Source organism: Trachemys scripta, chromosome 7, assembly GCF_013100865.1.
Source record: "Trachemys scripta elegans isolate TJP31775 chromosome 7, CAS_Tse_1.0, whole genome shotgun sequence".
NCBI classification, from domain to species: domain Eukaryota; kingdom Metazoa; phylum Chordata; order Testudines; family Emydidae; genus Trachemys; species Trachemys scripta.
In genome coordinates this window covers 124,620,200-124,645,822 of record NC_048304.1, presented here as the reverse complement: position 1 = coordinate 124,645,822, position 25,623 = coordinate 124,620,200, and the positions used below count along the sequence as shown (strand labels likewise).

General features: G+C 62.0%; 1 protein-coding gene across 1 annotated transcript in view; it reads left to right on the top strand.

Moving 5' to 3' along the window:
* Positions 1-2,666: 2,666 nt before the first annotated feature.
* Positions 2,667-25,623, top strand: part of KCNIP2 (potassium voltage-gated channel interacting protein 2) — a gene marked incomplete at its 5' end in the record, with an annotated part of 61,861 nt that continues 38,904 nt past the window's right edge. The window contains 1 exon segment of the mRNA XM_034777477.1: positions 2,667-2,800. Coding sequence (XP_034633368.1) covers positions 2,716-2,800 — 85 coding nt within the window.

The window sequence follows — 25,623 nt, the reverse complement described above, 5'->3', positions numbered from 1 at the left end:
TCCTCATCCTTTATTGGGAGTGGACTACATCCACCCTGATTGAATTGGCTCTGTCAACACTGGTTCTCCACTTGTGAAGTAACTCCCTGCTCTCCATGTGTCAGTATATAATGCCTGCATCTGTAACTTTCACTCTATGCATCCGAAGAAGTGAGGTTTTTACTCACGAAAGCTTATGCCCAAATAAATCTGTTAGTCTTTAAGGTGCCACCAGACTCCTTGTTGTTTTTGTAGATACAGACTAACACGGCTACCCCCTGATACTTGGCTCACTTAGGCTTTCAGCCGGTCTGTGACCGGGTCCTCTCACGTGGCCACAATGGAAGGTAAGGGAGGCAAGATCTCCTCATGAAGCAAAAAACTGGCTGAGACAGTAGGGTTGGTCAACATTCACCATGGCTGGTGGCTGGTGCCTTTGTTGCTATGGCCTGTGTTTAGTATATTTATTAATGATCTGGAACGGGAGGACTTGCAGATGACACAAGGTTATGTAGGTTGGGCAGGACCAGAGAGACCCAAATCCAGCCAAGGGAATGGACAACATGAGGGCAAGTGACCCACACTGTGGATAAATGCAAAGTAATGCATGGTGGGGGAGGGGGACTTTCTAAAGTACTCCGACAGAGGCCGGGCAGAGTTGTTGTGTAGTTTTTGGATGTATAATACCAATGTTTGTTTTTAAGCTTTTTTTTATTGATTTTTAAATTTTCACCATTGTGGGAATCCCAGGGGGTGTATGTCAAGCATGTAATGCCTGTAGCTTCTGAGATGCAAAATGTTAAAACGTTATCGGCAAATCCAAATTGTCGATATCCCATGTCAAAATATATAAAGTAAATATCCTTAAATCGACCCTAAGAGGTTCTCAGGCAGCGCTGTTCTTTGCCTGATCAGCACCGATGGAAATATTTTGTCATTGGTTTGCGCATATGGTGAAATCCAAGTTTACTGACACTTACCGATAACAATCTCATCCTTCCACACCTACTCGTACGTTACCTAGGGCCCTAGATGAACTGTATCAGGGCTCTGGGCTCTTTGCTGACAGCTCAAGGAGACCTCAGCTCACGGTGCAGCTATCACTCTAAGCAGGCGTTAGGATGCGTAAGGCAGGGGCTGAGAATATTCTAATGCCAGCAGATAAATCAATGGTGCAACCTCATCTGAGTCCTGAGTGCAGGTCTGAGCACCCCTCTCCCACAGAACTGGAAGTGGGGGTCAGAGGAGTGACGAGAAGGGTCCAGGGCCTGCAGAGCTGCTCTCATTCCACAGAGAATGAGAAGAGCAGGAGTGTTGCCTGGGGCGGGCAATAAGAGGGGCGAGGAGAAAAGTCTGTAAGAAATGACAGGCCACCAGCAGGGAGCTTGGGAGCTGTTGGCCCTGTCCCATAACACACGAACCTGGCCATGCTCACTGAAATGAAGAGGTGGAAATGCTTTCACATGGCAAGATTAGCATGTGGAACTCACTGCCACAAGACATCACTGAGTCTAAAGACTTGGCAAAATGCAGAAAGGGACTGGACATTTTCTATGGATAATAGAAAGTCGCCCTAGCCCTGCCAGAGCATCTCCCAATGGCTATGGGGGGAGGGTACACCTAGCCTTGCACCAACACACTGTCACCAGGGCACAGTGGAGCCTCTTTCCCCTCCCCCCACCCTTGTGTGCACCGTTTCTCTACCACACCCCTCTGGCTCAGGGCAATAACCCACTACCCACATGCTGCCCAAGGCTGAGGGAGAGGCTGAGCCCAGGGTGGGGCCTGTATGGGGCACTGGGGGCAGGCCCTGTGCAGCCCTCCCCCACCCCCATGCAGCTCCAGCTATAGGGAGAGCAGCAGGGCAATTGCTGGTGACCGGGCTGTGGGGGGTGCATGTGGATGGGTCCTGCTGTGCCCAAGCCCGGCTGGTGCCTAGGGAGGGATGGCCCGTGCCTGGCTGTGCCCAAGCCTGGCTGGTGCCTGGATGTGCCTTGCCCGGCTCTGCCCGAGTGGGGGAGGTGTGCCCCTTCCCGGCTGGGGAATGTGCCTTGCCCAGTTCTGCCAGGGAGGGGGGAACAATGTGCCCCTGCCCGGGGGGGGGGGGGGGCCCTGGCCCGGCTCTGCCTGGGGGAGATGTGCCCGGGGGGGGCTGTGCCCCTGCCCGGGGGGGGGATTGTGCCCTTGCCCGGCTCTGCCTGGGGCGGGGGATGTGCCTTGCCCGGCTGGTGCCTGGGGGGCGGGGGCTGTGCCCCTGCCGGGGGGGGGAGGATGCCCCTGCCCGGCTCTGCCCGGGGGAGACGCGCCCGCCCCCGCTGCGGAAGGCGCATCCCTGCCAGCGCCGGGAGGCCGCGGGGGGGCGGCGGCGGCGCCCATTGGTCAGCGGGACCTGTGGAGTCTGGCCGTTGCCATGCCGACCGCGGCATCCTGCGCGTCCCCCGAGCGGGGCGCCGCCCGCCGGGGCTGCCCCATCGCGGCTGGGCAGAGCCCGGCCACAGGCGGCGGCGGGGACGGAGCGGCCGGGGCAGCGGGTCCTGCAGCGAGCCCTGGCGGGGCTCTGCCCGGCCGCTGCGCCCGGGGGGCCCGTGTCTCCGGCGGCAGGGATCGGGGCCCCGGGGCTGGACCCGCCCCTGATGCCCAGGGAGCCTTGGGACCGGGGAAGGGAACTCCCGGGCCCCCCGGCTGAGAAGGGGAGTGGCCGGGTCCTGCCCCTGCCCGGCGCTGCCCGCGGGCACCATGAATCGCTGCCAGCGGCGGTGCCACCGGCAGCTGCGCAGGGCGATTCGCTTCTTCTACCACTTGGTCACCGGGACCCTCTCGCCAGGTAGGACGCCCCGTCGGCGCGTGTCCCTGGTGGGGCCGCGTGGTGGTCCTGTGCCCGCCCGGACGGTGCCCTGGGCCCGCGTCGTGGAGGCTGGCGGTGGGCACAGAGCCCGGGTGGGGCTGGGGTGCGTTTACTGGGCTTGTCTTTAAGGGGCTGAGGCTGGAGTCTCTTAACAGAGGGGAAGGGGGGGGTTGTCAGAGCCCGGGGGGGGGGCTTATGGGTTACGGGAGCTGTTATGGGGGCAGGTGGCGTGGTATGGGGCACCACAAAGGGTTCTGTGTCTGGATGTGCAGGAGATTGGGGACAGGGTTGCTACAGAAGTCAGATCCGCTGTGGGACCAGCGGGGGGTGTGTGTCATTCTCACGCACACACCTGGGGGGGGCAAAGCACTGGGGATTGAATCACAGCCTACCCATGCCCTGTCCTGCCCCCCAGGAGAAATGATCTGGGGGGCTTGGGGCATGGGTTGGGGGTAGGGATCCAGTCTCCCCTCTGCCCCCAGACCAGCTTCATGCGTATGTCTGGCCCCAGCCCTAGGGGTTGCAGGCTTGGGGTCAGTCCTCGGGGAGCCCACACCCTGAGTGCAGGGAGCAGGTTGTCTTTGATGCTGAGTTACAATCCAAACCTCCCCTTTCCCTGGGTCCGGGACACCAGCTGCTGCTTCCACAGCTGCACCAGGAGAGACCCCCACCCTCCCTGGCTGGGCACCTGCCTCAGCCCCTTGCTCTGTGGCTAGGCTCACCCTGGGCACCCCAGCGATATCATTTAGCAAAAGTCACAGACCCGGTGCATGACCCCAGGACTCCCTCTGCCCCACAGGGAAAAGGGGTGAAAGCCTTGGCTCCCGTGCCCCTCCCTGGACAGGGGTCTTCATCCCCCCCACACCCATTCGCTGCCAGCAAACCCAGCCCCCTTCCCCCCGTAATAGGTGCTAGATTGCTCTGGAGGTGTCTCTTGGAGGGGGAGACATCATCCGTACAGAGCAACACCCCAACCCAGTGACGCATGCACAGCCGGCAGCGCTGAGTGACTGGAGCCTGCCCCCCGCCCCAGGGCGTGTCTGCCTTGCTTGAGAGCCATCTGTGCCCTCTGGGTCCAGCTAGTGCCAGGCACGCTGGTTGGGCCAACCCAAGAACTGACCCGAAACCAGAGCCAGCCCTAAACCCCAGACTCCCCTATGCATGGGGCTTGCTGAGCTCTCCCTGGTCCTGTGCAGCCCCTGCCCCTCCAGAGCCCACCTGGCCAGGGGCTGCACCTGGGCTCTCTGACCTGGTCTGCAGACCTAGGTCCTGCTCGACATCTGCACTTGTAGCCACTTCTCCAGCTAACCATCTTGAGCTGCTCACGGGGTGGGGATGCGCAGCGGGGTGGGGCTGTGGCCGGGTCCCCTTCCCCTGGGGATCCCCGATCTCTCCTCCCTGCATTGGGGTGCCACTCATGCTGCCCTGTGGGAGCCCGGCTCCAGTGTCTCGCTCCCTGGGGCTGACGGGGTGGGTGCTGCGAAGGCAGGATGCACTGTGCTCCCTTGGGGGTGCTGAAGCGGGGGGGAGGTGGATCGCTCTATAGCCAGGCCCTTGGGCTCGTACGGCCACGTCGGTGCTGGGTGAGGGCGTGAGACTCGCAGTGTGCCCCGGCCCGTCACACCGTCTGGCTTCGTCGTGTTGTCAGTCTCACTCCACAGGACTGTCTGTGGCAGAGGCTATGAGGAACCCACCGCTTTGGCGCCGTGCCTGGCGCTGGGCTGACAGGCTCTGATTTCACATTCAGCAGCTGTCCTGCCTTGCGGGGGAGCCTGGCACGTCTCGGGAGCCGCTCGGGGCTGGGAGGAGAGAGCATGCAGCCTGGAATGAGTCGGACGCCTGCAGGGGGGCGAGGGGGGCGGCCTCTCTCCTCAGTTGGTGCTGACTCCAGGGTCCCAGTGCAGGGCTGGGGGCTGCTGGAATTGCAGGGGGAGGGGGCTTGTTAAGGGGCATTCTCCTTTCAGTCAGCTGCTCCCAACTGGGGGCTGGAGGTGCCTTCTAGGCCAGCGAGAGCAGGCAGGGATGCCAGCAGGGGTGTGAATTGCAGCAAACCGCGCACCCTGCTGTAAGCAGTACCGATGTGGTGCTCGCTGGCCCTGCCTCTCCTTCCCTTGGCTTTTGGACCAGGGCCAGTGGTCTGTGCTGGGGTGAATGAGAAGAGCCGGGGGCCCATAGGAGGTCAGCTGAGTTTCTGGGCTGCCGCTCTCCTATGCTCATCAGCTGCCCGCCTTTCCCCGCCGCGTGGCCTGGTATTGGGGCTTGGCTGCTGCAGTGACATCCATGCAGGCCTTTCAGAGAAACCGGCACCAGCCCATGTTCTGCGCCTCGGCGGCCGGGAGGTCACATAGCCGCCTGCTCCACCCCTTGGGCCCAGCCGCAGTGGCAGCCAGCCACCCGAATTACAGCATTGTCAAACGCCTCGGCCGCTGGCCAATTGCTCGGCCGTCGCTCTCCCGGTGTAGTCGGCTCACACACGCGGGCTCTCAGCGAGGAAGGCGTAGGTGTCTGACAAGCCGGCAAATGCAATCCCCCGAGCCAACGGAAGTGCAGCCATTTGGAGCCCAGCCCGCTGAGCTCCTCGCTCCGCATCAAGCAATTACAGCCCCATCCGCTCATTCTGGAGGGTGGTGATAACTTCCCGGCCCCACCCCAGAGCATTGCCACGGGCTGGCCCAGCCCACGCCTCCAAGGGCGGCCTGGAGAACCATCACGGCTGGTTCCCTGTTGCTTGCGGCAACTGGCTCTTAATTACACACACTCTGTGTGTGTGTGTGTGTGTGTGTGTACACGCTCGTGCACCCAGGGTGCTACCCCCAGAGGGAAGGGGACGATATCGGGAGTGTTCCCCTGGAACAGTCGGCGGAGTGACCTTCACGTGCCACGTGTCCCTGCCAGCCCAGTGAGAGGGTGACCTTGGCCTCCGATAGCTTGTGAAGGTCCTGGAAGATGCATAGTGCCCGTCCCCCAGTAAGTGGGGTGGGTGGCAGTGTTTGATGAACGGGGTGGGAGCAGATGGATTTTAGCAGAGGAGATGGCTCGTCTAACGCCCTGCGGGGAGGGGGGGGCAGTAAGAAGCCAAGCCAGCCTGATGGATCTGCCGGCATTGGGCAGAGCGAGAAGTCTCTGCTACCTTGGTCTGTTTTTCTGACCTAACATGGGCTCCCGCCTCTGGGGGCGCCCCAGCCGCGGCTGGGAACAAGGCATCCCCTGGGCTCTGTCCGGGTGCGCTCTGAGCTGTGGGGCTGCCTTCCTGCTCACGGCCATTGCCCCCGCTCCTTGCAAGGGGCTGGTGCAGGGCTCTTCCCCCTCCGAGCGTTCTCCAGCCTCGCTGTACGTGTGCGTGGGGCTGAGCCTTGCCGCTCCCCCTTGTGCTGTGCTGAGCAGTCACGCACAGGGGGGCTGCAGGCTGCCTCCGCCCTTCAGGGGTCACAAGGCAGCCTCCGCTCTTTCCATGCCAAACTCAAGTTCCCAGGGACCTTCCCCACCTGCGGGCCCTTTGGCAGTGCTCCTAGCCAGCTGCGCCAGCTCTCGGGGCTGCCTGCCGAGAGACCCGCCAAGACCCCCCCCCCCCCCAGGTCATGGAGCAGCTCTTGGTTGCTTCCAGTAAGGCTGGCTTGGACCCGGTGAGCTGGAGGTGAGCGAGCCGTCTGGTCCCAGCCCTCCTCCTCAACAGCCAGGGGAGATGATCACACCAGCCCCAGCTGGCCAGGGATGGATCCATGAACCAAACCAAAGACACAAGAGAGGAATCTCCCGCCATCCCGCCCAGCCCCTGTGTCCCCCGGGCAGCGTGGGGAGCTCCTCACACCTGGAGGAAAACGAGAGCTGACCCCCCCCCCCGTGGCAATCGGGACTGACGGATAGTTCAACTCTCCAAGCTGGGGTGCCCTTTACACTGTGAGAACAGCCACTCTCCATCTGTTCACACACCGCCTCCAGCATGCTAAATCACTCCCAGCTTCTAGCCAGCCACTCCTGAATCCTATTGCAGAGCGACACCAGCAAACTTCCCGACTTGTCCCCAGAAATGTGCATCTCGTACTGCCCAGCTCTGTCCTTCGGTGTAATACAAGATCACGGAAAGGCCCTCATTTCATTACCAGCCAATGAGATGCACAAACCCAGTTATCTCAAATGGAGGTTCCCAAACACACACTGGCTTAGAGAAAACAATAAAACAAGTTTATTAACTACACAAAGATAGATTTTAAGTGATTACAAGGAATGAGGCATAGAAGCCAGAACCAATTATAAAGAAATAAAAGGTAAAATGCAGACTAATCCCTAACTTAACAATTTAAAGTAAAAGGTTTCTCTCCCCACATGCTTACAGCAGTTGGCTAGATCCCTTCAGCCAGGACCCCTCCCCAAGTTCAATGATGCTTTCTTTTCAAATGTTGTTGAGTAGAGCTGAGGGTAGAGAGGTGATCTGGGGCCTCTGTTCCTCATTTTTGTATCTTTTTCTCCTCTGAGAATCATCTCCAACAGCTAGTCTGTTTACACAGGAACCCTCGCTGTTCCTTTGCCAATATGTAAATCTCTCGCTCACACCCTTCTTCCTGCCAAAGAACGGCCGCTTACCGAAGGGATAGTTCATGTGATTAAGTTGACACCTGGCCGAGGCATCAACGTATCTTTGGTCTCTGAGGAACTGGATTATGCCTGCTTTTCTAAACTTGGAGCATGTCTCAGCAATGTCATACAATAGAATCTTATACCTTTTCATACAATGTTGCCACACACATTTTACCAGGACACTAATGGTCAGCAGATTATGAGTTTTTCACTGACACCTCACATGGTATACTTTTACAAAACTTATCATGGACTTGTAAAAGGGTGAACAAGAGTACAGTCTGTCACGCCCCCATTCGAGCCCCAGGCCCAGTGAGTCAAACAATTAGAAGGGTCACCTTCAAACGGCTGCCCAACCCCGCGCAGCAGGGAATGGGGAGAGGGAGAGAAAAGGTTAACTGAAAATCCAGGAGCACACACCTGTCTTCTCTGCTCCCTCTGTAAACAGGGAATATAGCGTCTCCCTGAGGACTGATGGGCTGAAGGTCCACTTCTGGAGTCTGAGCCTCTAGGCGCTTCCAGGTGCTTCTCTGAGGCCATGAGGGCTAGAAACGTTCTGATTTGTGAACTGAAGGGGAGATTCTCCCTGTAACGCTGCCTGCAGTGACTTGGATGCAGATACCCGACACGAACCAGCCACAAACCCCACAATGGCTGTCAAGTATCAGGGGGTAGCCGTGTTAGTCTGTATCTACAAAAACAACAAGGAGTCTGGTGGCACCTTAAAGACTAACAGATTTATTTGGGCATAAGCTTTCGTGAGTAAAAACCTCACTTCTTCGGATGCATAGAGTGAAAGTTACAGATGCAGGCATTATATACTGACACATGGAGAGCAGGGAGTTACTTCACAAGTGGAGAACCAGTGTTGACAGGGCCACAATGGCTGTGTGACAAACTGGGACTGTTCTTAATGTGGTCTTTGAATGCTGAGTGGGGAGTGTTGCCTGGGAAGGCAGGGGGGTTTGGCTGGGATGGTCTGCATTGGGGGATGGGAGACTGGCCTTGAGGGAGGATACCTGAGCATGTAACATGAGAACCCAGGAAGGGGTTAGAGGCCAGGTGACACCTTTGCCCGGGAAACTGAACAAAGGCTGTGGGAGGGGTCGCTGAAGGAGAGTTTGAGGAGCTGGCTGGTGAAATGGCTGGGAGGCAGACGGGGCTCTGACCTCTCAAGGGGGCTGTGGTGCCCCTGGAACCCCAAGATGCACCTAATTGGTGGGGATCCTGTTGTCTGTACCTGCAAGACCTGTCTTGGACTGTGTTCCTGTCGTCTAAATAAACCTTCTGCTTTACTGAGAGTCACAGAGAATCACAGGAAGCCGGGGGTGCAGGGCCTTGTGTCCCCCCACACTCTGACAGGCTGTGAGTTCTGTACTTAGATCTCACCCACCAATTATCAAGTGTGAGTGGAACAGGCTGACCAGGGCGTCCCAGACAGTCCCGTTGGCTCGCCGGGCTGTCTCGCCTCCCCGGTGAGCTGCCTCTGTGATAGCCGGGCCCTTACCCCAATGATCACAGCAACATTCAGGCTACTCCCCGTCCCAAAGGACCCGTCACTTACCCCAGGTCAGCTGCACCTTAGAGCTGGCACCAGAGACCGCGCTGCTGGCGAATCCTAGAATTACCTATAGACTAAATCTGACGATCGTTTAAGGAAACACGAGTTATTGATAAAGTGAAAGCAGAACTCGGGCTTAAGGAAAGCGACCAATGTGGCGAGACTCCTGATCTTACAATCTCGGGCTGGCAACGTTGGGGCAGCTGCTCCATGAATGGAGAAGCGTCTGTGTCTCTGGGGGTGTTTCCACACAGCCCTGGCCGATGGGGGCGTGGGCAAGGCTGGGAGCTCCTGTTCTAATTTTCCAGGCCTGCCAGTGTGACCCTGCCCCCCGGCCATTCGGCTACACATCCGTCTCTGTGGCTTTGCTTGGGTTTTGACGTGGCTGTCTCGGGCAGGGCGTGAATCCTGTGTCCGTGGCTGCCGTGTTCCTCCCGTGCCCTTAGAGAAAGGGCTTTGGGCTGGGTTGTGAACCCAACTATTCATAAGGTGGCTGGTGCAGAGGCCCCCCCAGCGCCAGCCAATGTTCCCTCTCATTTCTTACGTCCATGTGCAGAATGAATTTTGTTCTGTGGACCAATATAGAGGTGATGGGGGTGGGGCCGAGGGGTTCAGCATATGGGAGGGGGCTCTGGGCTGGTGCAGAGGGTTGGGGTGCAGGGGGGTGAGGGCTCTGGCTGGGGGTGCAGGCTCTATGGTGGGGCTGGGGATGAGGGGTTTGGGGTGTGGGAGGGGGCTCAGGGCTGCGGCAGAGGGTTGGGGTGCAGAGGGGCGAGGGCTCTGGCAGGGGGTATGAGTTCTGGGCTGGGACTGGGGATGAGGGGTTTGGGGTGCAGGCTGCCCCAGGCCTGGGACTGGGGATGAGGTGTTTGGGGTGCAGGCTGCCCCACCACTGGGACTGGGGGAGAGGCCTCTCTCCCTGCCTGTGCAGCCCTTGGTAGCCGGCCGCGCGGCCAAGCAGCTTAGAGGGAACTTAGGCGCCAGCAGGAACTTCCCACCCCCCGAGCTCAGATTTTAACCATGGCCCAGGGAATCGCAGCCTCTCCTCTGTCTGTTGGCAGGGTTCTTGCCAGCTCATCGTGGCTCTGAAACCAGCCATCCGGGGCACACAGACAGCGCAAGCAGAGCTGCTCTCCATCCCCGCCTGGCTGGGCTACAGCTCGGCGCTCCCCCCCCCTTGCAGGCACTGGGCAGGGTTATAATTCTGCCTGCTGCTGAGTCAGTGGGCAGTAGGGACACCAGATCGGATGGGCCAGCGCTCTAGGCCGGGGCGCAGGAGGCAGGATGCCAGGTTAGATGGGCCCATGGTGTCGCTGCTCCTGGCTGGGAATCTTAGACTGCTTTGGAAAGCTGGAGCCCGAGCCTGCCTGCTCCGTGCATGGTGGCGCTGGGCCCTGCAGGGGTGACAGCAGGACCGGGACCAGCGCAGGGAATGCTCTGCAGGGGCCCCCAGGCCAGCCCGCTCTCTCTCTCCGCAATCCCGGTCTCTGAACCGCGCTCGCCCGTTCCGCTGCTCCGGCCCCCACAGGGAGCCTGGGGCTTCGCTATTTGCCAGTTCCCGCCATGGCTCCCGGGCACTGTCACCCTGAACCCTTCCGGCGTGCCGTTCCCTGCCCCCTCCCACGCTGGGGCTGCCTGTGCCGCATCTCGGGCCTGTCTGGGAGGGGAATCTGTCCCAATTCCATCCCCGGCGATGCCACACCGGGCCAACCTCCCAGCAAACCCGGGCAAAGCTGTGGCCGGCATGGGTCCGCTGTAATGCTGCTGATGCCAGCGCAGCACGACCTGTCTGCGTAGGGGCTCATGCTGCGGCTGGCATAGGCCAAATCCCCCCCCCCCGCCCCGGGGGCCCAGCAAGAGCCCGTGGCGTCCGGGCCAAGGACGGGGCTAGGCTGGGGCAAGAGAAATGACTCCATCAATTTACCAGGTTAAAACGGTGACTTCAGCACCCGAAAATAGACCGGCGCCGATATGCTCATGTGCTGATTAATAACGTGCCCCGTCTCTGATTAGCAGCTGGGTAATAAGGGAGCAGCTGTGACCTAAATTTAACTCTCCTAATGGGTGATGGAGAGAGGTTTTTTTTTTTTTTTTTTTTTGGTTCTCAGGCCATCAGCCCCCTGGCTGCTTGGCCCAGGTCCCGCCCTGCTCTGGGAGGAGGCCGGGCTTCCAGCCAGGGAGCAAAGAGCCCCAGGGGACTCTCTGGAGCTGACCAGGGCTAGTAGCAGCTGCCGAGTCAACGGGCTGTGGCCCCCGTGCGGCCACAACCCGCCGTGGGAGCAGAGCTACAGCCCAGTTTCTCCAGGGCTTGTCTCTGGGGGCAGCCAGCGGGGCCCCCCATGGGAATGGGACCCCGCAGCACCCTGGGAGTCCCCGGGGGAGCACGTAGTGCCTGGGAGTCCCTGGAGGAGCAGGGCGGCTTGCCTGGGCCATGCTGAAGGATCCCCTGAGAGTCCCTGCCAGCGTCTGTCCCCTGCTGCCCTCCTGCGGCGGGGAGGGAGTTACAGGGGCTGAGTCGTCCCGGGTGGCGGGGATGACGGATCCGCAAGGAGGCTGCATCCCGTTGCAACTGGCCAGGGTGGCGATGGAAGGAACCACGGTTGGGGGCAGCTCTCCCCACCTGGTATCTCTGTGAGAGCCGCCCCCCACCCAGCTCCCGTGGCTGGCCATGCCATTGGCTAGTGGCCCCGGCCCCACGAGGGGGGACTGCGTGGAGACTGCTCCGACGGCCGCATCTGGGCGAGGGGCCCTGCCCTCGGGCACGGCTGTTTATACCCTGTGCACGACGGGCTGGCGAGGCGGCTAATTTTAGCTCGGTGGCAGCGCTGTGCTTTGGCGGTAGCACCAGCCAGCGGGGGAAGGGGGCGTTCAGAGCCTTATTTTAAAAACCCAGGCAGAAAGTGGGACAGCAGCGTCTGCCGCTCGGCTCCGGCTGGGTCTGAACACGGGCCCGGGGCTGCAGGGGTGAGGGAAGCCTAGAAACACAGAGGTTTACGCACTCGTCTGCTGTAACTCCCCCCGGCCTGGATCTGCCCCCGGGGTCAGTGGGGCCTGCCGGCAGCATGGAGGGGGGATGGGGGGGGTGTCTCTTGCCCCCAGGCTGTCACTGCTCAGGTCTCAGCTGGCGTGAGGGGCTGGGCTGCTGGGGGATGAGTCAAGACTGCTGGGTTCTGATCCGTTGCTGCATCCGGGGTGCAGGATCTGGGTTCTGCACGTGCCCCTGGCCCGCTCGGGGGGATGGATGGAGACCACGGCTCGCCAGAGCAGGTGGGAGCGTCACGAACGCTGCGCTGGCTCAGCTCGGGTCGCCAGGAGAAATCCCAGGGCAGCCGAGGCTGTTTGTAGCTTCCCCTGTATTTGCGGCTCGAGGTGACGGGGTTTATCTTGCCCTGTAACTCATGTGGCAACCACAGCCTGCCCTGCCTTCGCTAGCATCTGGCCTTGGGGTAACTAACTCCAGTGATGAATGCACCTCGTTTTTCCCGTGAAGACAAGGCCTCGGAGGATCTGTCTACACTGAGTGCAAGCCCCGGGTTAGCAGAGCTCGAGGGAGCAGTCCCTGAGTTTGTTAACCTGAGGCGTGAGCAGCTCCACTCCTCTGTCACCCCAGGTGTGGAACTGTTGAGCCCGGACTCCAGCGTCTACACAGCGTTCTGCAGGGACAAGTCCAACCACCCATATCCCAGATTTCCCAGCGCCCTCCCGAAACGGGGCCGCTCGGCCCTTTGGGCGTGGGGCAGCGCGGGAACACGACTGGCCCGAGGACAAAGGAAGTCGGCCTGGGGCATTGTGGGATACTTTTGGTGAGCTCCCAGAGCACAGGTCCAGTGGGGCTGCGTCCGCACTGCAAAGCAACAGGGCTTGAACCCTGGGTCCCGGCTTGACTCAGGGTCGGACTCTCCGCCCCCATGACGCCCTGGGTCCAAGCCTGGGTCAGCGTGACTGGCGTGTAGGCGGAAGAGGGGTTCGGTTTGAGGCTGAGTTTGAACCCGGGGCTTACGCTGCAGTGTGGACGTGCCCTGGGGAACTCCTCCCCCAGGGGCTGGGAGGCGACAGGCCAGAGGGTGAGGGGTCTGGGAGAGGCTCCTGAGCGTACATTGGCCGCAGAGGCCCTGTGTCTCCGCAGGCTGCTGGTGAACTGTCTCGGGCTGGCTCGTGGGGAGGGGCTAGGCCGGCCCCCCTCTTGTGCCAGCTGGCAGTGCCGGGCTCCCCTGGGCCGGGTGGTTATTTTTAGACGGGAGCTGTGTTAGATGAGAGCAATTACGGTAATTGGTTTGGGAGCTCGGCTATCGTGTGTCGCTCCCGACCCCTTTGCGGGGAGGCAGCGAGTCCCAGCCCAGCGCCCGCGCTGGCAGGGGGGCGCTGGCACCGGGGGGCACCGGGGCAGACGCCAGGGATGGAGCCATGGAGAGGGCATCCCCACACAGCGACAGCCTGCTCTACGCCTCGCTGATCGTCATCCTCCTCCTTATCTCCTACTGGTTCACCACCAAGTGCTTCAAGATCATCAGCGGCATCGACGGTAGCGGGGGCAAGCGGGGGGCCCAGGGGGATCTGGCGGGGGAGGGCAGGGCTGGGTCTGCGCCGGGTTGGGGTGACCCGAATCCCAAGGGGTTTCCCAATCGCCCGGCAAGGTGTGTCTGTGGCTGTGGCTGCCAGCCTACCGGGCGGGTTATTCCCTGGCTCTTCCCCGGCCCGCTGTGTTTGTACCGTGCGATGCCAGAGGGCGGCTCCCTGGCAGTGCCCCGCTCTGGCAGACGGAGCTGGCCGTGGCCTGGCCGCCCCTACGTGGAGACGGCTGCCCTGCCCGCAGGCGGTGCTCAGTCCTGGCTTCCCCCTGTCCCAAAGCAGGCTGTGGCGTGGCCGGGGCAGGCTGGCGAGGGGTCTGGTGCCGTCACTCTTACGCTGGGGATCTCCTGTGCCAGCCCCAGGCTGCTCTTGGCTGGGAGCCCCTTGGGGCGGGACCTATATCTGCATTCGTTTCATTCGCCTGGAAATGGGTATTTGGAGGGGTCGGGTGCACTGGGCGCCCCAAGGGGCTTCTTACCCCCCCTCCCCCCGATTCCCTGTCCCCGTCCTTCTGAGCCGGCACCGGTGGGGCTGGCAGCTGGAGTGTAGCCTTGCGTTGTTTCCTTTAAGGGGGAGTACAATGGGGCCGGGGGGTGCAGGGCACTTCACCTCTAGGGCGGCGCTCCGTGTCTGTCTGTCTGTCTGTCTGCTCCCACCCCTGCAGCGTCCGGCCAGGCACAGTCACTGAGGCTCGCTGCCGGCCGGGGGCCAGCGGTGTGATGCGAGTTGCTAGTTCTCAGCCTGGCTCCCAATAGGCAGCTGTCCACGCGGCACCACCAACCCTCAGCGCTGAGCGGCCCCGTCGGGCAGCCTCCCCAGGGGGCCTCTGGGAAAGCCAGGGCTCTGGGAGGTGCTGAATCCCACCTGGAGGCCCACCAGCCGTCTGTCTGCCGGGAGTCCGGGGAGGTGGGATTCAGGCCTGGCCTAGGTGGCTTCTCTGGCTCCCAACCAGGTTCGCTAGCAGGGTGCCCAGCCAGCCCCCCGCTGGGCTGTTCCCAGCCAGAGCCCGGGGTTGAACCTCCCCAATGACTAAAGCCCTTGGGGTGCTTTAACGAGGCCCGGGGGGTGTGCAGAGAGCTCCCCAGGGACTGCGAGACCTAGAGCAGATGCAAAGCGCCATCATCATCTGCCCTAGCCCCCCCGTGCAACGAGCGGGGGTGGGCTCAGCTGTTTAGGGAGCCCCCCTGCAACACAGCTCAGAGCAAGACCCCGGCACTCCGCGGAAGCCGCATTTCCCTCCTGCAGGGAGGGGCCCGTCTTCTGGCCGCCCCGCAGCGCCTGGGCTGAAATTAAACACTGGAGGGTTTTAAGAAATTCAACATGGAAATTAATAATTCAATCAGCACAGCAGCTGCCGTGTGATTTATCTTGTTTGTAAATCTTCTGCGGAGGAGGCAGGTTGTGGTTGGGGGATAAGCAGGCTAGCTAGGATTCTGTTCCACCAACCAGCCTGGATGGAGCTAGCTGTTACTAGTAACAATTGTCATTGTTAGGTTTCAGAGTGAACACCCTGGTGCTGTTACAGTGCAGCCCGGTGGAAAGGGGGGGAGACCCCTTGTTCTAGCCTCCAGCTGTGGGGGGAGGTGAGATCTGGCCTCATCTCCCCAGCGTGGCGCTGGGACAGGGGTCCTGGTGTGGCCTCTCCCATGCACGTCTGCCCACGATCCGTATCCCCAAGCACCAGGAGTCTCCCGTGGCCTGAAAGGGCCCAGGGCCAGGAGGAAAGCAAACTCTGTCTTGACAAGGGGAGATTCCTTCCGTGGCCAAGCTGCTGTGGGGGCTAACGGCCAGCAGGCCTGCATCCCTCGCTGAAGGGACGTGAGGTGAGCTGGGCTGGGGCTGCTGCTAAAGTCCGATCCCGATTCCTAGACGGCAGAACCAGGCAACCCCCCTGCACGCGCGTGCACACACACCCACACACACGCGTGCGCACACCCACACCACACCACACAAGGGAAGAGAGAGCTGCCACAGGCAACGCAGTGTCTGTTTCTGGGCTTGCCTTTCGTTTGTAACCTCTCTGCTGGAGAAACCCGGGCCCAGCCCACGGTCTCCTCAGCCACCCCGAGACCTGGCAAACTTGTACCAGCGTCGGGCTGTTCGGGGCGTTGCATTTAGGGGCCTCGTTTTGGTGAGAGTCTCGCAGCAGCCGTTGGAAAATCTCCAGGCGTAGCGGGCTAAGCCAGATGCTTCTTAGACAGAAGGCAAACGGGGGGGACAGGAAACAAGGTGGGGAAGGGAAAGGACACGGGGGGGGGGGGGGGGGAGACAAAGACACTTTCCGGGGGGGCTTTAGCTGGAGCTGCTGGCGGTGGGGTGTCACCTGGGTCTCTCTGGCCCAGTCTGCCAGGATATCGCTCAGCATCAGGCCAGGAACCCAAGGGATGCTCCCTTCTCTCGGCTTCCAACCGCCATCCTGTCTCTCTCTGGACTCCAGCCCCGTCACCAGAGACCTCCCCTTCCTGCTCCACTGCCCAATCTGTGCCCGCTGCTCCGGGTTCCAGCCCAGTGACCCTCTGCCCAGCAACCAGTGTCTGCTCACGCTCCAACCTGGCTGCTGAGTCCCTGGGCAATTTCCTACTTCTCTGTGTCTTCTCCCTGCCTGGGGCTCCCCCTCTCGGGGGCTTGCCAGAGGCTGTGCCCCAGGTGGGATCCCAGGGCTGGCTGCCCCCAGGACTCCTCGGCTGGGGGTGACTGGAGAGCTCCTCCCTGCAGCCCCCTCGTTCTGGCTTTACACCAACTCAGCTTCCTCCGCCAGCCCCGACTCTCCCCCAGGTGCACCGGGCACAGGCGAACGGGCCCTTTTCACCTGCCCAGGACGGGGGTGGGGTGGAGACCCCGCCACGCCCCTGCTTGGCTCTCGCTAGGCCCAGCTCCGCCCCGGGCGTCGGTGTGGAGTCTAGATGCTGTGGACAGACGCCCGTTCCCCTGGGCTTTGCCTCCGTTCAGCACAGACCTCGTCCACACACGCGGGTTCGCCTGGGCGCCGGTTTGGCTAGATCGGTGTGAGAGCCCCCCTCCCCTGAGCTCCCCGCGTGGCCCGGCTCAGAGCCCCCCAGGACAGGAAGGAACCCCGTGTGTGGGAGGCCGATGGGGAGGGAATGCGCCTGATGCCCCGCGCTGGCCCGGATTCCCTCTCCCACTGGTCTTGCTCCGGCGCCCGCAGTGGCACTAGCACCGCCGGAGGCTGTGGGCAGCGAGGAGAGTGATGCCCTTTGTCTGGAGGGCCCGGGCGAGGCCCTGGGTTTGCAGGCCCCAGTCTCGGCTCGCTGACCAGGATGGGGCCACGCAGTGTCTCCAGGGGGTCCCCTGCATGGTGACGCGGGTGGTGGTGCGTGTCACGCTGCCCGGCTGCTAGCTGCAGCCGGGGGCGACTCGCCCATTTGCTCCCATCGCTGCGGGTGACTCTCTGGCATTCTTGGCGTCATTGCGTCTGCCTCTGGCTCCCCGGCGTGCAGCTCCGGCAGCGTTCGCTGGCACGACTCCTAGGAGCTGCTAGAGGGGGGCACTACGTTCCGACCCCCCTGCCGCCGCCGTGCTCCCCACGCCCTGGGAAATGCATTGCCGGGCTCCAGCGATGCTACGCCGGGTCCCTGATCGGGCCCGACGGAGCCGCCAGCGCGTGTTGCCGCGTGCGGTGAGCGTATAACACCCTCCTCTGGAAGCCCGGCGAGCGGCCTGCGCGGTCCGGCGCTCCTTCATTGCCAGGCAGTACGTTGGGCAATTCAGAGAGCTGGCAAGCTGCCCTCTGCTGACGAGGTCTCTGTCCCGCCCGGTTAGCCTGGGGGCCGCCGGGAATCTCACGTCGTTCTCTAGTGTCCCGCTACGTGCAAATCACCCGCTCGGATCCTTTCCCTTCCCTAGCACCACTGCTGCCTGGCCGGGGCAGGACGCCCCCGGCTGCTCTCCTGCGATGCGCAGGGCCAGATGGGCCCCGAGGATCGTGCTTCGCTTTTCTGGCCTCAGGCTGTGACGACCTGGCCTCCTGCGCCGCAAATCGCATCGTGCCAGGGGTGTGATCTCCTGGCATCGCGGGAGGGCGGGGGAGAGAGTGGAATTGGATTTCCAGGTCAGGGGCAGGTGCCAGATGACTCTACCCCTGCCCTGCCTGTGGGGCTGGGTTCGCCCATCTGTCTGTCTAGAGTCCCAGGCTGTCGGAGAGGGGAGAGATGCTGCTTCCTAGTGCATGAGTCAGGACTCTCCTCTGCGGGCAATCGATGCAGCACAGCCCGAGAGCAGGCACCCGAGGGAGCAGCCCGGCGTGTGCTGCCCTGACAGTGTCCTCCCCAGCCCAGGGAACGAGGCGCAGCCCTGCCGGGCACACCTGTGATGGAGGGAGCTTGCAGCGAAGCAGGGGATTTGTTGTGTCGGTCACGCAGCCGGGCGGGGTGCGTGGCACAGTGCGTGGTCCCTGTCCCCTGGGAGCCGACAGCCATTGGCATGGGTCCAGCCCAAAGGGGTGAATCGCCGGCTCTCCAGGCTCAGGGAGGGCAGGCCGTGGGCTGCAAGGGGAGCCCCAAAAACAAGCGGGGAGGCTGCGCCGCTCAGAGGGGGCAGCAGGAGTCGGAGCTTTGCATTGTCCAGCTGCATTTGGGGTGTTCCCTGGACTGGGTACGGGGGCCTCGGCCGGGCCCTGAACCGCCCCCACTGGGTCCTGGTGGCAGGACTGAATAGGGGCTGTTTGCAGGACTCCGGGGCACCAGCGGGCCCATGGGCAAGGCACTGAGTCTGCCTGGCAGCGGGGCCCCGGCCCAGTGTTTGTCAGAGCCGGGGGGGGGGGGGGGGGGGGAGGCAGGGCTGCAGCTGCAACAGCCTCTGGGTAGATCTCAGCCAGCCAGGGACCACATGCAGCGAGTTCGGTCACTTTCCATCCCGCCCCTCTGCACCCTTGGCCACAGTGTAAGGAGAGGCCAAAGACTGCAACAGCAAGGGGGCTGCAGGTCGGGAGTGAGGGGCGCCGGCAGAACTAGGAGGGGGGGCAAGGACTGGACTAGCATGGGGCTGCGGGTCGGGAGTGAGGGGCACCGGCAGAGCGGTCGGGGCTGGGCCGGCAGGGGGCTGTGGGTCAGGAGTGAGGGGCACTGGCTGGGCTGGCAGGAGGCTGTGGGTCGGGAGTGAGGGGCACCGGCAGAGCTGTCGGGGGCTGGGCCGGCAGGGGGCTGCGGGTCGGGAGTGAGGGGCACTGGCTGGGCCAGCAGGGGGCTGCGGGTCGGGAGTGAGGGGCACTGGCTGGGCCGGCAGGGGGCTGGGGGTCGGGAGTGAGGGGCACTGGCTGGGCCGGCAGGGGGCTGCGGGTTGGGAGTGAGGGGCACTGGCTGGGCTGGGCTGGCAGGGGGCTGCGGGTCGGGAGTGAGGGGCACCGGCAGAGCACTGGGCAGCGGGAACTCAGGAGGGGCTGCAGGCCGGATGCCATTGGAAGCCCGGGCTGCTTGTTCCGTCGGTGACCAGGGAGGGCGCTCTCCGGCTGGGGCCTGGGCGCCGCACCCTGCATGCGGCCAGGGTGGAGCCAGCCTGGGGAGGGGCCCGTTTTCTAGCCCCATAGACCGGCCACCCCACTCAGTGATATGTGGAGAAAGGGCGCCCCCTTGTGGCAATAAATTTGAGTGGCAACATTGCAGAGTGTGGTGGTGGGGGGTCCGTCTCAGCCCCGTCCGGGCAGACACCGGCGCTGATCGCAGAACTAAACATTGATGGCAGCTTAGGGACAAGGGGTCCCGACTTGGTCGCACTTCTCCTGTGCACACAGAGGAAAGGCCGGACCAGCGACAGGCGGACTTGGTGCTTTAACGGGGCCAGTTTCACAAAGCTACAAACAATTATGAGCCGGACCAGCTGGGAAGCAGAATTTATTCAGAAAAAAGTGACTGATCATTGGGAATTGGTTAAGAACACTTTGCCAGATGCCCTGAAAGCCACGATGGAGGAAGAAGGGTGAACTGGTTAAAGGGGACCAGGCTTAGAGGTAGGGTTACCATATTTCAGGTTCCCCAAAGGAGGACACTAAGGGGGAGCTGGACAGGGGGTACAGTTAGGGGAGTTGGAAGGGGTACCTGTGGCATGGGTACTCACTGGAGGTGGGGCGGGGGGCAGTGTTGCTCCCTGTCACAGTGGCAGGGCAGCTGGCACAAGCCCGGGATGCAGCGACAGCCGTCAGTCAGCACCTCCCTGTGGAACCCCCTCCCCAAGGCTAGGAGCCAGGACCTGGGTGGGTAGGATCCGGCAGCTGTGGCTGCAGGGGAATGAACCAATCAGCTGCCGATGCAGGGGAGGGACCAATCAGGAAGTGGGCCAATCGGGGCTCTTTCTGAGTTGCAGCATCTGCTCTAAAAAAATCCCAGATACTGCATGTTATTTGAAAAATCCACCTGGACAGAGGACGGAGCCTCAAAAAAGAGGCAATGTCTGAGAAAACCTGGATGCACGGTAACCCTATTTAGAGGGGAAGTTAAGGAAGCTATAAAATCACTCTCTCTCTCTCTCTCTCTAGAGAGATAACAAATGGAAGCAAGGGGAAGTTGATAGTAATGAATATAAATCAGAAGCTAGGAGTTGTAGAAAATTGATAAGGGAAGCAAAGGGACACAGAACTCTATGGCCAGCAGAAGGCATTTTTAAGTGTATTAGGATCAAAAAGAATCCTGAAAATGGTACTTGTCCATTTGTCATGGACTCGCAGATCGTGCCCACTCTTGGCCCCGTGCGGTCCATGGGGGGTGCCCCTTTCACTGAGACAGCCCTTCTCAGGGGTCCACTCTCTCTTGGGGTTAGGCCCCTCCACCTCCTGGAGCCGCACCTCTCTAAGCCTTAGCATGTCTGTCTCTCGCCATGGGCCCCCTCAGGGAGTCCACTCGTTCTGGACCCCTGGGGCCTCCACCCCCCAAAGGGTTTATGGAAAATAGGTTCTGTCAAAGTAACTTAGTATCTGGTTTTTGAAGAGATTCCAAGTTTGGTTTTAAGGGTGATGGTGTTGACGTACTAGACTGCTGTAAGGTGTTTGACTTGGTACCGCACAACATTTTGGTTAGAACAATATAAAATTCCCATGGCCCTCATTAACTGGATGAAAAGCTGCCTGGCTGTGAGGCATCAAATGTAACAGTAACTGGGGACACCTCATGGAAGGGGTGCCTTTCCAGTGGGGTTCTGCAGGGACAGATTCGTGGCCTGTGCTAATTAACACGTTTTTATTAACGATCTATGCAGCGGTGGTGTAGCCATGTCGGTCCCAGGACATTAGAGGGACAAGGTGGGTGAGGTCGTAGCTTTTATCAGACCGCTGCTGGTGGTGACAGTGACAAGCTCTCGAGCTTACACAGAGCTCTTCCTTCGCTCTCAGACGTGTCACAGCTAAATATCTGGTGGAACAGACTGTTTAGCATAAGGAGTTAACACACATTTCAAGGGACCATTCAAGGTGAAGTGGCCTGTTAACACCCTCCAGTCATGGTGGGAGTTGGGGATGGGGGGCTAGTGAGTTACAGTTTGTGGTAATGAGCTATAAATCCCATGTCTCTATTAATCCATGATGTTTAGTGTCTAGCAAAGTGATACATGTAAGCTCCCAGGCTCGCCCTGTGAAGATGTTGTGCAGGTTTCCTCCGAGGCTGAGGACTGAGAGGTCAGCGACAGAGTGATCGCTGTGTGAAAAGTGTTCGCTCCCAGGTGACCGGGTGGGTTTGTCTTTTATCATTTTTCTGTGAGAGTTCATTTGAGAGCGTAGGGATTGTCTGGTTTCACCCACAGAGTTGGAAATCTGTGAGCAGGGTTCGGTTGTCTGTCCAGGGAATGAGAATATCCTGGCTGGAGCTCAGGGGTCTCGTTGGTTTCCTGGTGCACTTGTCCCGAGGTGACCCGTGAAGAGGTCAGCACCCCGGGGAGCCGTCCTAGCCCCCAGGGCTGTTCCCTGGGTCCCAGCCCAGCCCCGCCTGCTCTCTAGCAAAACCGCTTCTCAGCAGCCGGCTGGATCCTGCCACCCAAAGTCACCACGACCTTGGGCACCCACCAGCCCTGCCCCCGGCCCCACTCCCTGCTGGGGGGAGTTGATCCCGTTCAGCTAAAAGAAGAATCACCCTGAACATTCACCCCATACTAGCCACCACCTGCTCCTGCCCCAATTCCCCTCACCCCGGCCTGGCCCCACTGCTCCCCTGAGTCCTCCAGCCCGGGATGCAGCCGGACCTGCGTTAAACTGGGCCCTGAGACTTGCCCTCTCTGCTGCCTGGAGGAAGGTGACCCTGTGCCCACAGCACCAGCCTGGGAGCCAGGACTCCTGGGTTCCATCCCACACGGGCTGATTCTGGCCGAGGAGCCATGTCCCTGCTCCGTGCCTCAGTTTCCCCCGCAGTTACAGGGGACAGTGACCCCGAGGCTGCCCGCTCTGCCATGGAAATGCCGAGCATCAGTACTGCCACGCCCAGCTGCCCTGCTCTGGCCATCGCTTGGCAGGGAACGCTCCCCGAATCCCAGAGCAGGGTCTGTCCCCTGCCAGGGGCTGGGCCCGGGGGGTCAGTGCCCAGTGCAGGCAGTGGGGGCCGGGGAGGTTCAAGGGGCTGGACTGTGAGCCCCAGGGGCTGACTCCTCTCCCTAGAGCCGAGGGAGCCTGGGTGGCAGGTGGGCTGGTCCCGACCCCGCTCCAGCCCTGCCCCAGCCTTGGGTCCACAAGGCCCAGTCCCTCTGTGGCCTCTGCTAAGGGGCTGCTGGTGCCACGTGCAACCAGAGGCTTTGGTCACAGCCACGAAGAATGGGACCCACCAAACAGCCAGCAAACACGAACCCCGGGGCTTGCTATCCACTCCGGCGGGGACAGAGAGAAGTGGGAGGAGGAGAGTCCTGTCCCTCACGGCCAGCCCCCTGAAGGGCAGATCCATTCACCTGCGGAACTCGCTGCCGCAGGACCATAGCGAGGCACAGAGAGAGCCAGGCAGTCGGGTGACCAAAGCAAAGGAGCGTTGGTGTCAATGGCTGTAAAGCCAGGTGCATTCTGGGACCTGAGTCCTGATACACACTAACTGGGAGGGGGGCAAGGCAAGAGGGGGGAAGGCAGCAGACCCCTCCCCACCCCGAACTGTCCCTATGCCCCCTGCATGCAGGCTGGCACAGTTCTGGCCCCCAGCCTAGGTGGCATGTTGCTCTCCTCCCATGCTGTGCCAGGCATCTTGAGGGTAGGCATCAGGCAGAGGATGGCACCGGGGGAGTGCATGCCCCCCCCCAATGGCTGGCTGGGAGCAGCACCGGGGGGGGGGGGGGCACAGAGGATGTACCGGAGCCGTTCCTCCCTGTGGATGTTTAACCCAGCATCCCCGGAGGGGAGCTGAGATCCTCTTAATATCTGTGGCCCGTTTGCTTAGCAACCGCATTAAGCAAATCGATGGAGGTGGTGTCATTGGAATGGGAGGGCATGGCTCCCCCCACCCCCCCGCACTGCCTCCCTCACTCCCTCTCTACTCGCACACGTCCTCCAGCCCCGCTCTAGCAAGGTGGACGGCTCCTTTGGGCTGCCTAGGACTGGCCAACTCTCTGCCCGGCACAGTGGGGCACCCCTGCCGTGGGGTTCTGGACGGCAGGGGCTGGTCCGGTGCCGGATGGCGGGGGCCCCCCAGGAGGAGGGGTGAAGGCTGATGCCCCCACGGCAGGCCTGGTGGCTCCGTGGAGATGCATGTCCCGGCGGTCGTGGCGTCTGGCTGATCGGGGCGCCGGGGGAACTAGCCGGTCGGGGGCCGGGGGGGCCATGCCCTGAGCTCCCCTCACCATGAACCTGGAAGGGCTGGAGGTGATCGCTGTGCTGGTGGTGCTGGTTCTGTTTGTCAAGGTGCTGGAGCAGTTCGGCCTCTTTGAACCCGTCTCCTTGGAAGGTAATGTGGCGGGCGCAGCGCTGGGGCACGGGCCAGCCTGGGCTAGCGAAACCCACCGGCCTCTCGGTGCCTCACGGGAGGGATGATGGGGTGAGCAGGGGTCAGCCTGGACAGCCAGGGCTCTGCCCGGTGCCCCAGCTTGCCAGCCAGGGTCCGGCAGTGCCCAGCAGTTTGCGAGGTGCCCAAGCCCCTCGGTGCCCTGGGGCTGGGAGTTGGCTTGAGCCCCCAGGAGAAGGCAAGGGGCTCTCTGCTCCGAGCGCAGGAATCTCACAGTCCAGGGCAGGGCGAGACGCTGCGCCCCACGGGCAGCGCCCCAGTCCAGATGGGCACTCGAGCAGACCCCCACCAGAGTCCCGGCAGAGGCAGGGACTGAAAGGTGAGGGCCTGGGCTTGCGTAGCTGGTGCCTGTGCCCACGCGGGCGATAGGGTCGTGAGGCTGTGCGAGGGATGCCTTTCGGGTGCCTGGGGGAGGGTGGAGAATCCCAAACCCTGTAGCCAGCCTGCGCCAGGCCCTGGGGATGCTGCCCTCCCCGGGCAGGACGGGCGAGGTGGGGCGAGCTGGGCTGCGGGTGTCTAGCTGCTCAGCTCTTCTGGGGTGGGGGTGGAAGGAGCGGGGGGCTGGGCTCCCTCTAAGGCCCCGGTGAGTTCAGGGTGACCTGCAATGGTGGGGGGGCCCAGGGCCCCATGCACGTCCCACAATCCGCTCTCCAGGGCGGCGCCCTCTGGCAGTGGGGCTCCTCCCCCAGGACCGGTCCCGCGGCCCCCCAGAACCGGGGTACGCTGGTGTGGACCATGGTCCCCATGTGGCCTCGGGGCAGAGCCTAGGGGTGTGGAGGGCTGGGTAGGGCATGTGTGTGAGCCTCCCCTCCCCTCCCCTGGGTGCATTTGGAACTGCTCTGCTGTGTGTCCTAGCCCCTGCGTGCTGGTGGATCTTCATGTAGGTTGGCTGCGGGAGCAGGGGGGCGGTCTGAGCTCTGTACTTGGTGACCCCATGGAGCTGTGAGTGAACCAGGATCGGGGTTGGGAGAGCGTGATACAACCCCCTCCCAACCACCCCACCCCCTGTAGCGGTCGGGAGCCTGGCCCCATCAGAGGCCCCTGATGAGCTGTGTCCAGTCCCGGTGGACAATCAATGGACAGGCTTCCTCCCCCAGCAGAGCGCCAGCCTGCGGAACTCACCGCCGCAGGAGCCTCATGGCACCAAGTCCTGCAGCTGGGGCCAGCCAAGGTCGGGTCTGAGACATCCCTCCCCATCCAGCTGCCCCGTGGGCTCGGGCTGGCCTGGGAGCAGCTAGCCGTGCTGCAGAGACCTTCCAGGCTAGTCCTGTCTCAGTGGCACAGGCCCCCCCACTCCTTGTGCCAGCCTCGGGAGCTCTCTGCAGGACCCCGCTCCACCTAGGAATCCCGTGGGGCCACAGCCCCCTACCGAGCCCGACTCCCCCTCTGCGCTCCATTCAGGTGCTGGGGAGTGTCCTTTGCCGGGGTGGGTGGCTTAGCACAGCCGCTATCTGAGGGCCGGAAGCCGTCTAGTACTTCCCTCGAACCCGCTCAATCCGCCCGCACGGCCCCGTGCTGGCAACACGCAGAGTTTCCAGGCACTGCCCCACTGGGCAGCTCCAGCACAGAGCCGGGAAGCAGCCGGCCCCCGGTCAGGCAGCAAGTCGGGCGGAGCTGGGGAGAGAACCCAGGAGTCCTGCCTCCCACAGCTCCCATGGGGAGCTGACCCCTAGCCCCACCCCCACTCAGGTCCTTGCAGCCAGACAGGGCCCCATGTCCACCTCACCCCCCCTGCCCTGGTGCTGGTCTGGCCGCCCCAGCAGCAGGTCTCGTCTCCTCTCCAGACCAGTCACTGGAGGGTGACAGTGAGTCTCAGGTTAAATCCATTCGCAGCCTGGGCCCCTCAGTGCAGCTCCCCTGCTGCTCCCGTCTGACCCAGCACGGACCTCTTCCTGTCCGTTCCCAGCTCCGCCGATGACCCCATGGGCTCCCTCAGCCCCCTGACAATTTCAGCCCTGGACTCCACCCCCCCAGCTCTGCCAAGTCACTATCACCATCTCCATGGGGAAACTGAGGCATGGAGGGGTGGCGCCTGCTCGTGGTCACTCGGTGAGTCTGTGCCAGGGCTGGAAATAGAACCCAGGAGTCCTGGCTCCTCATCCGGGGTTTGATATCTATGGATGAAGCCACCCTGACTCCACATGGTGGAGCCGGAGGGAGTGAAGGTGGCGGGGGGGGGGGGGGGG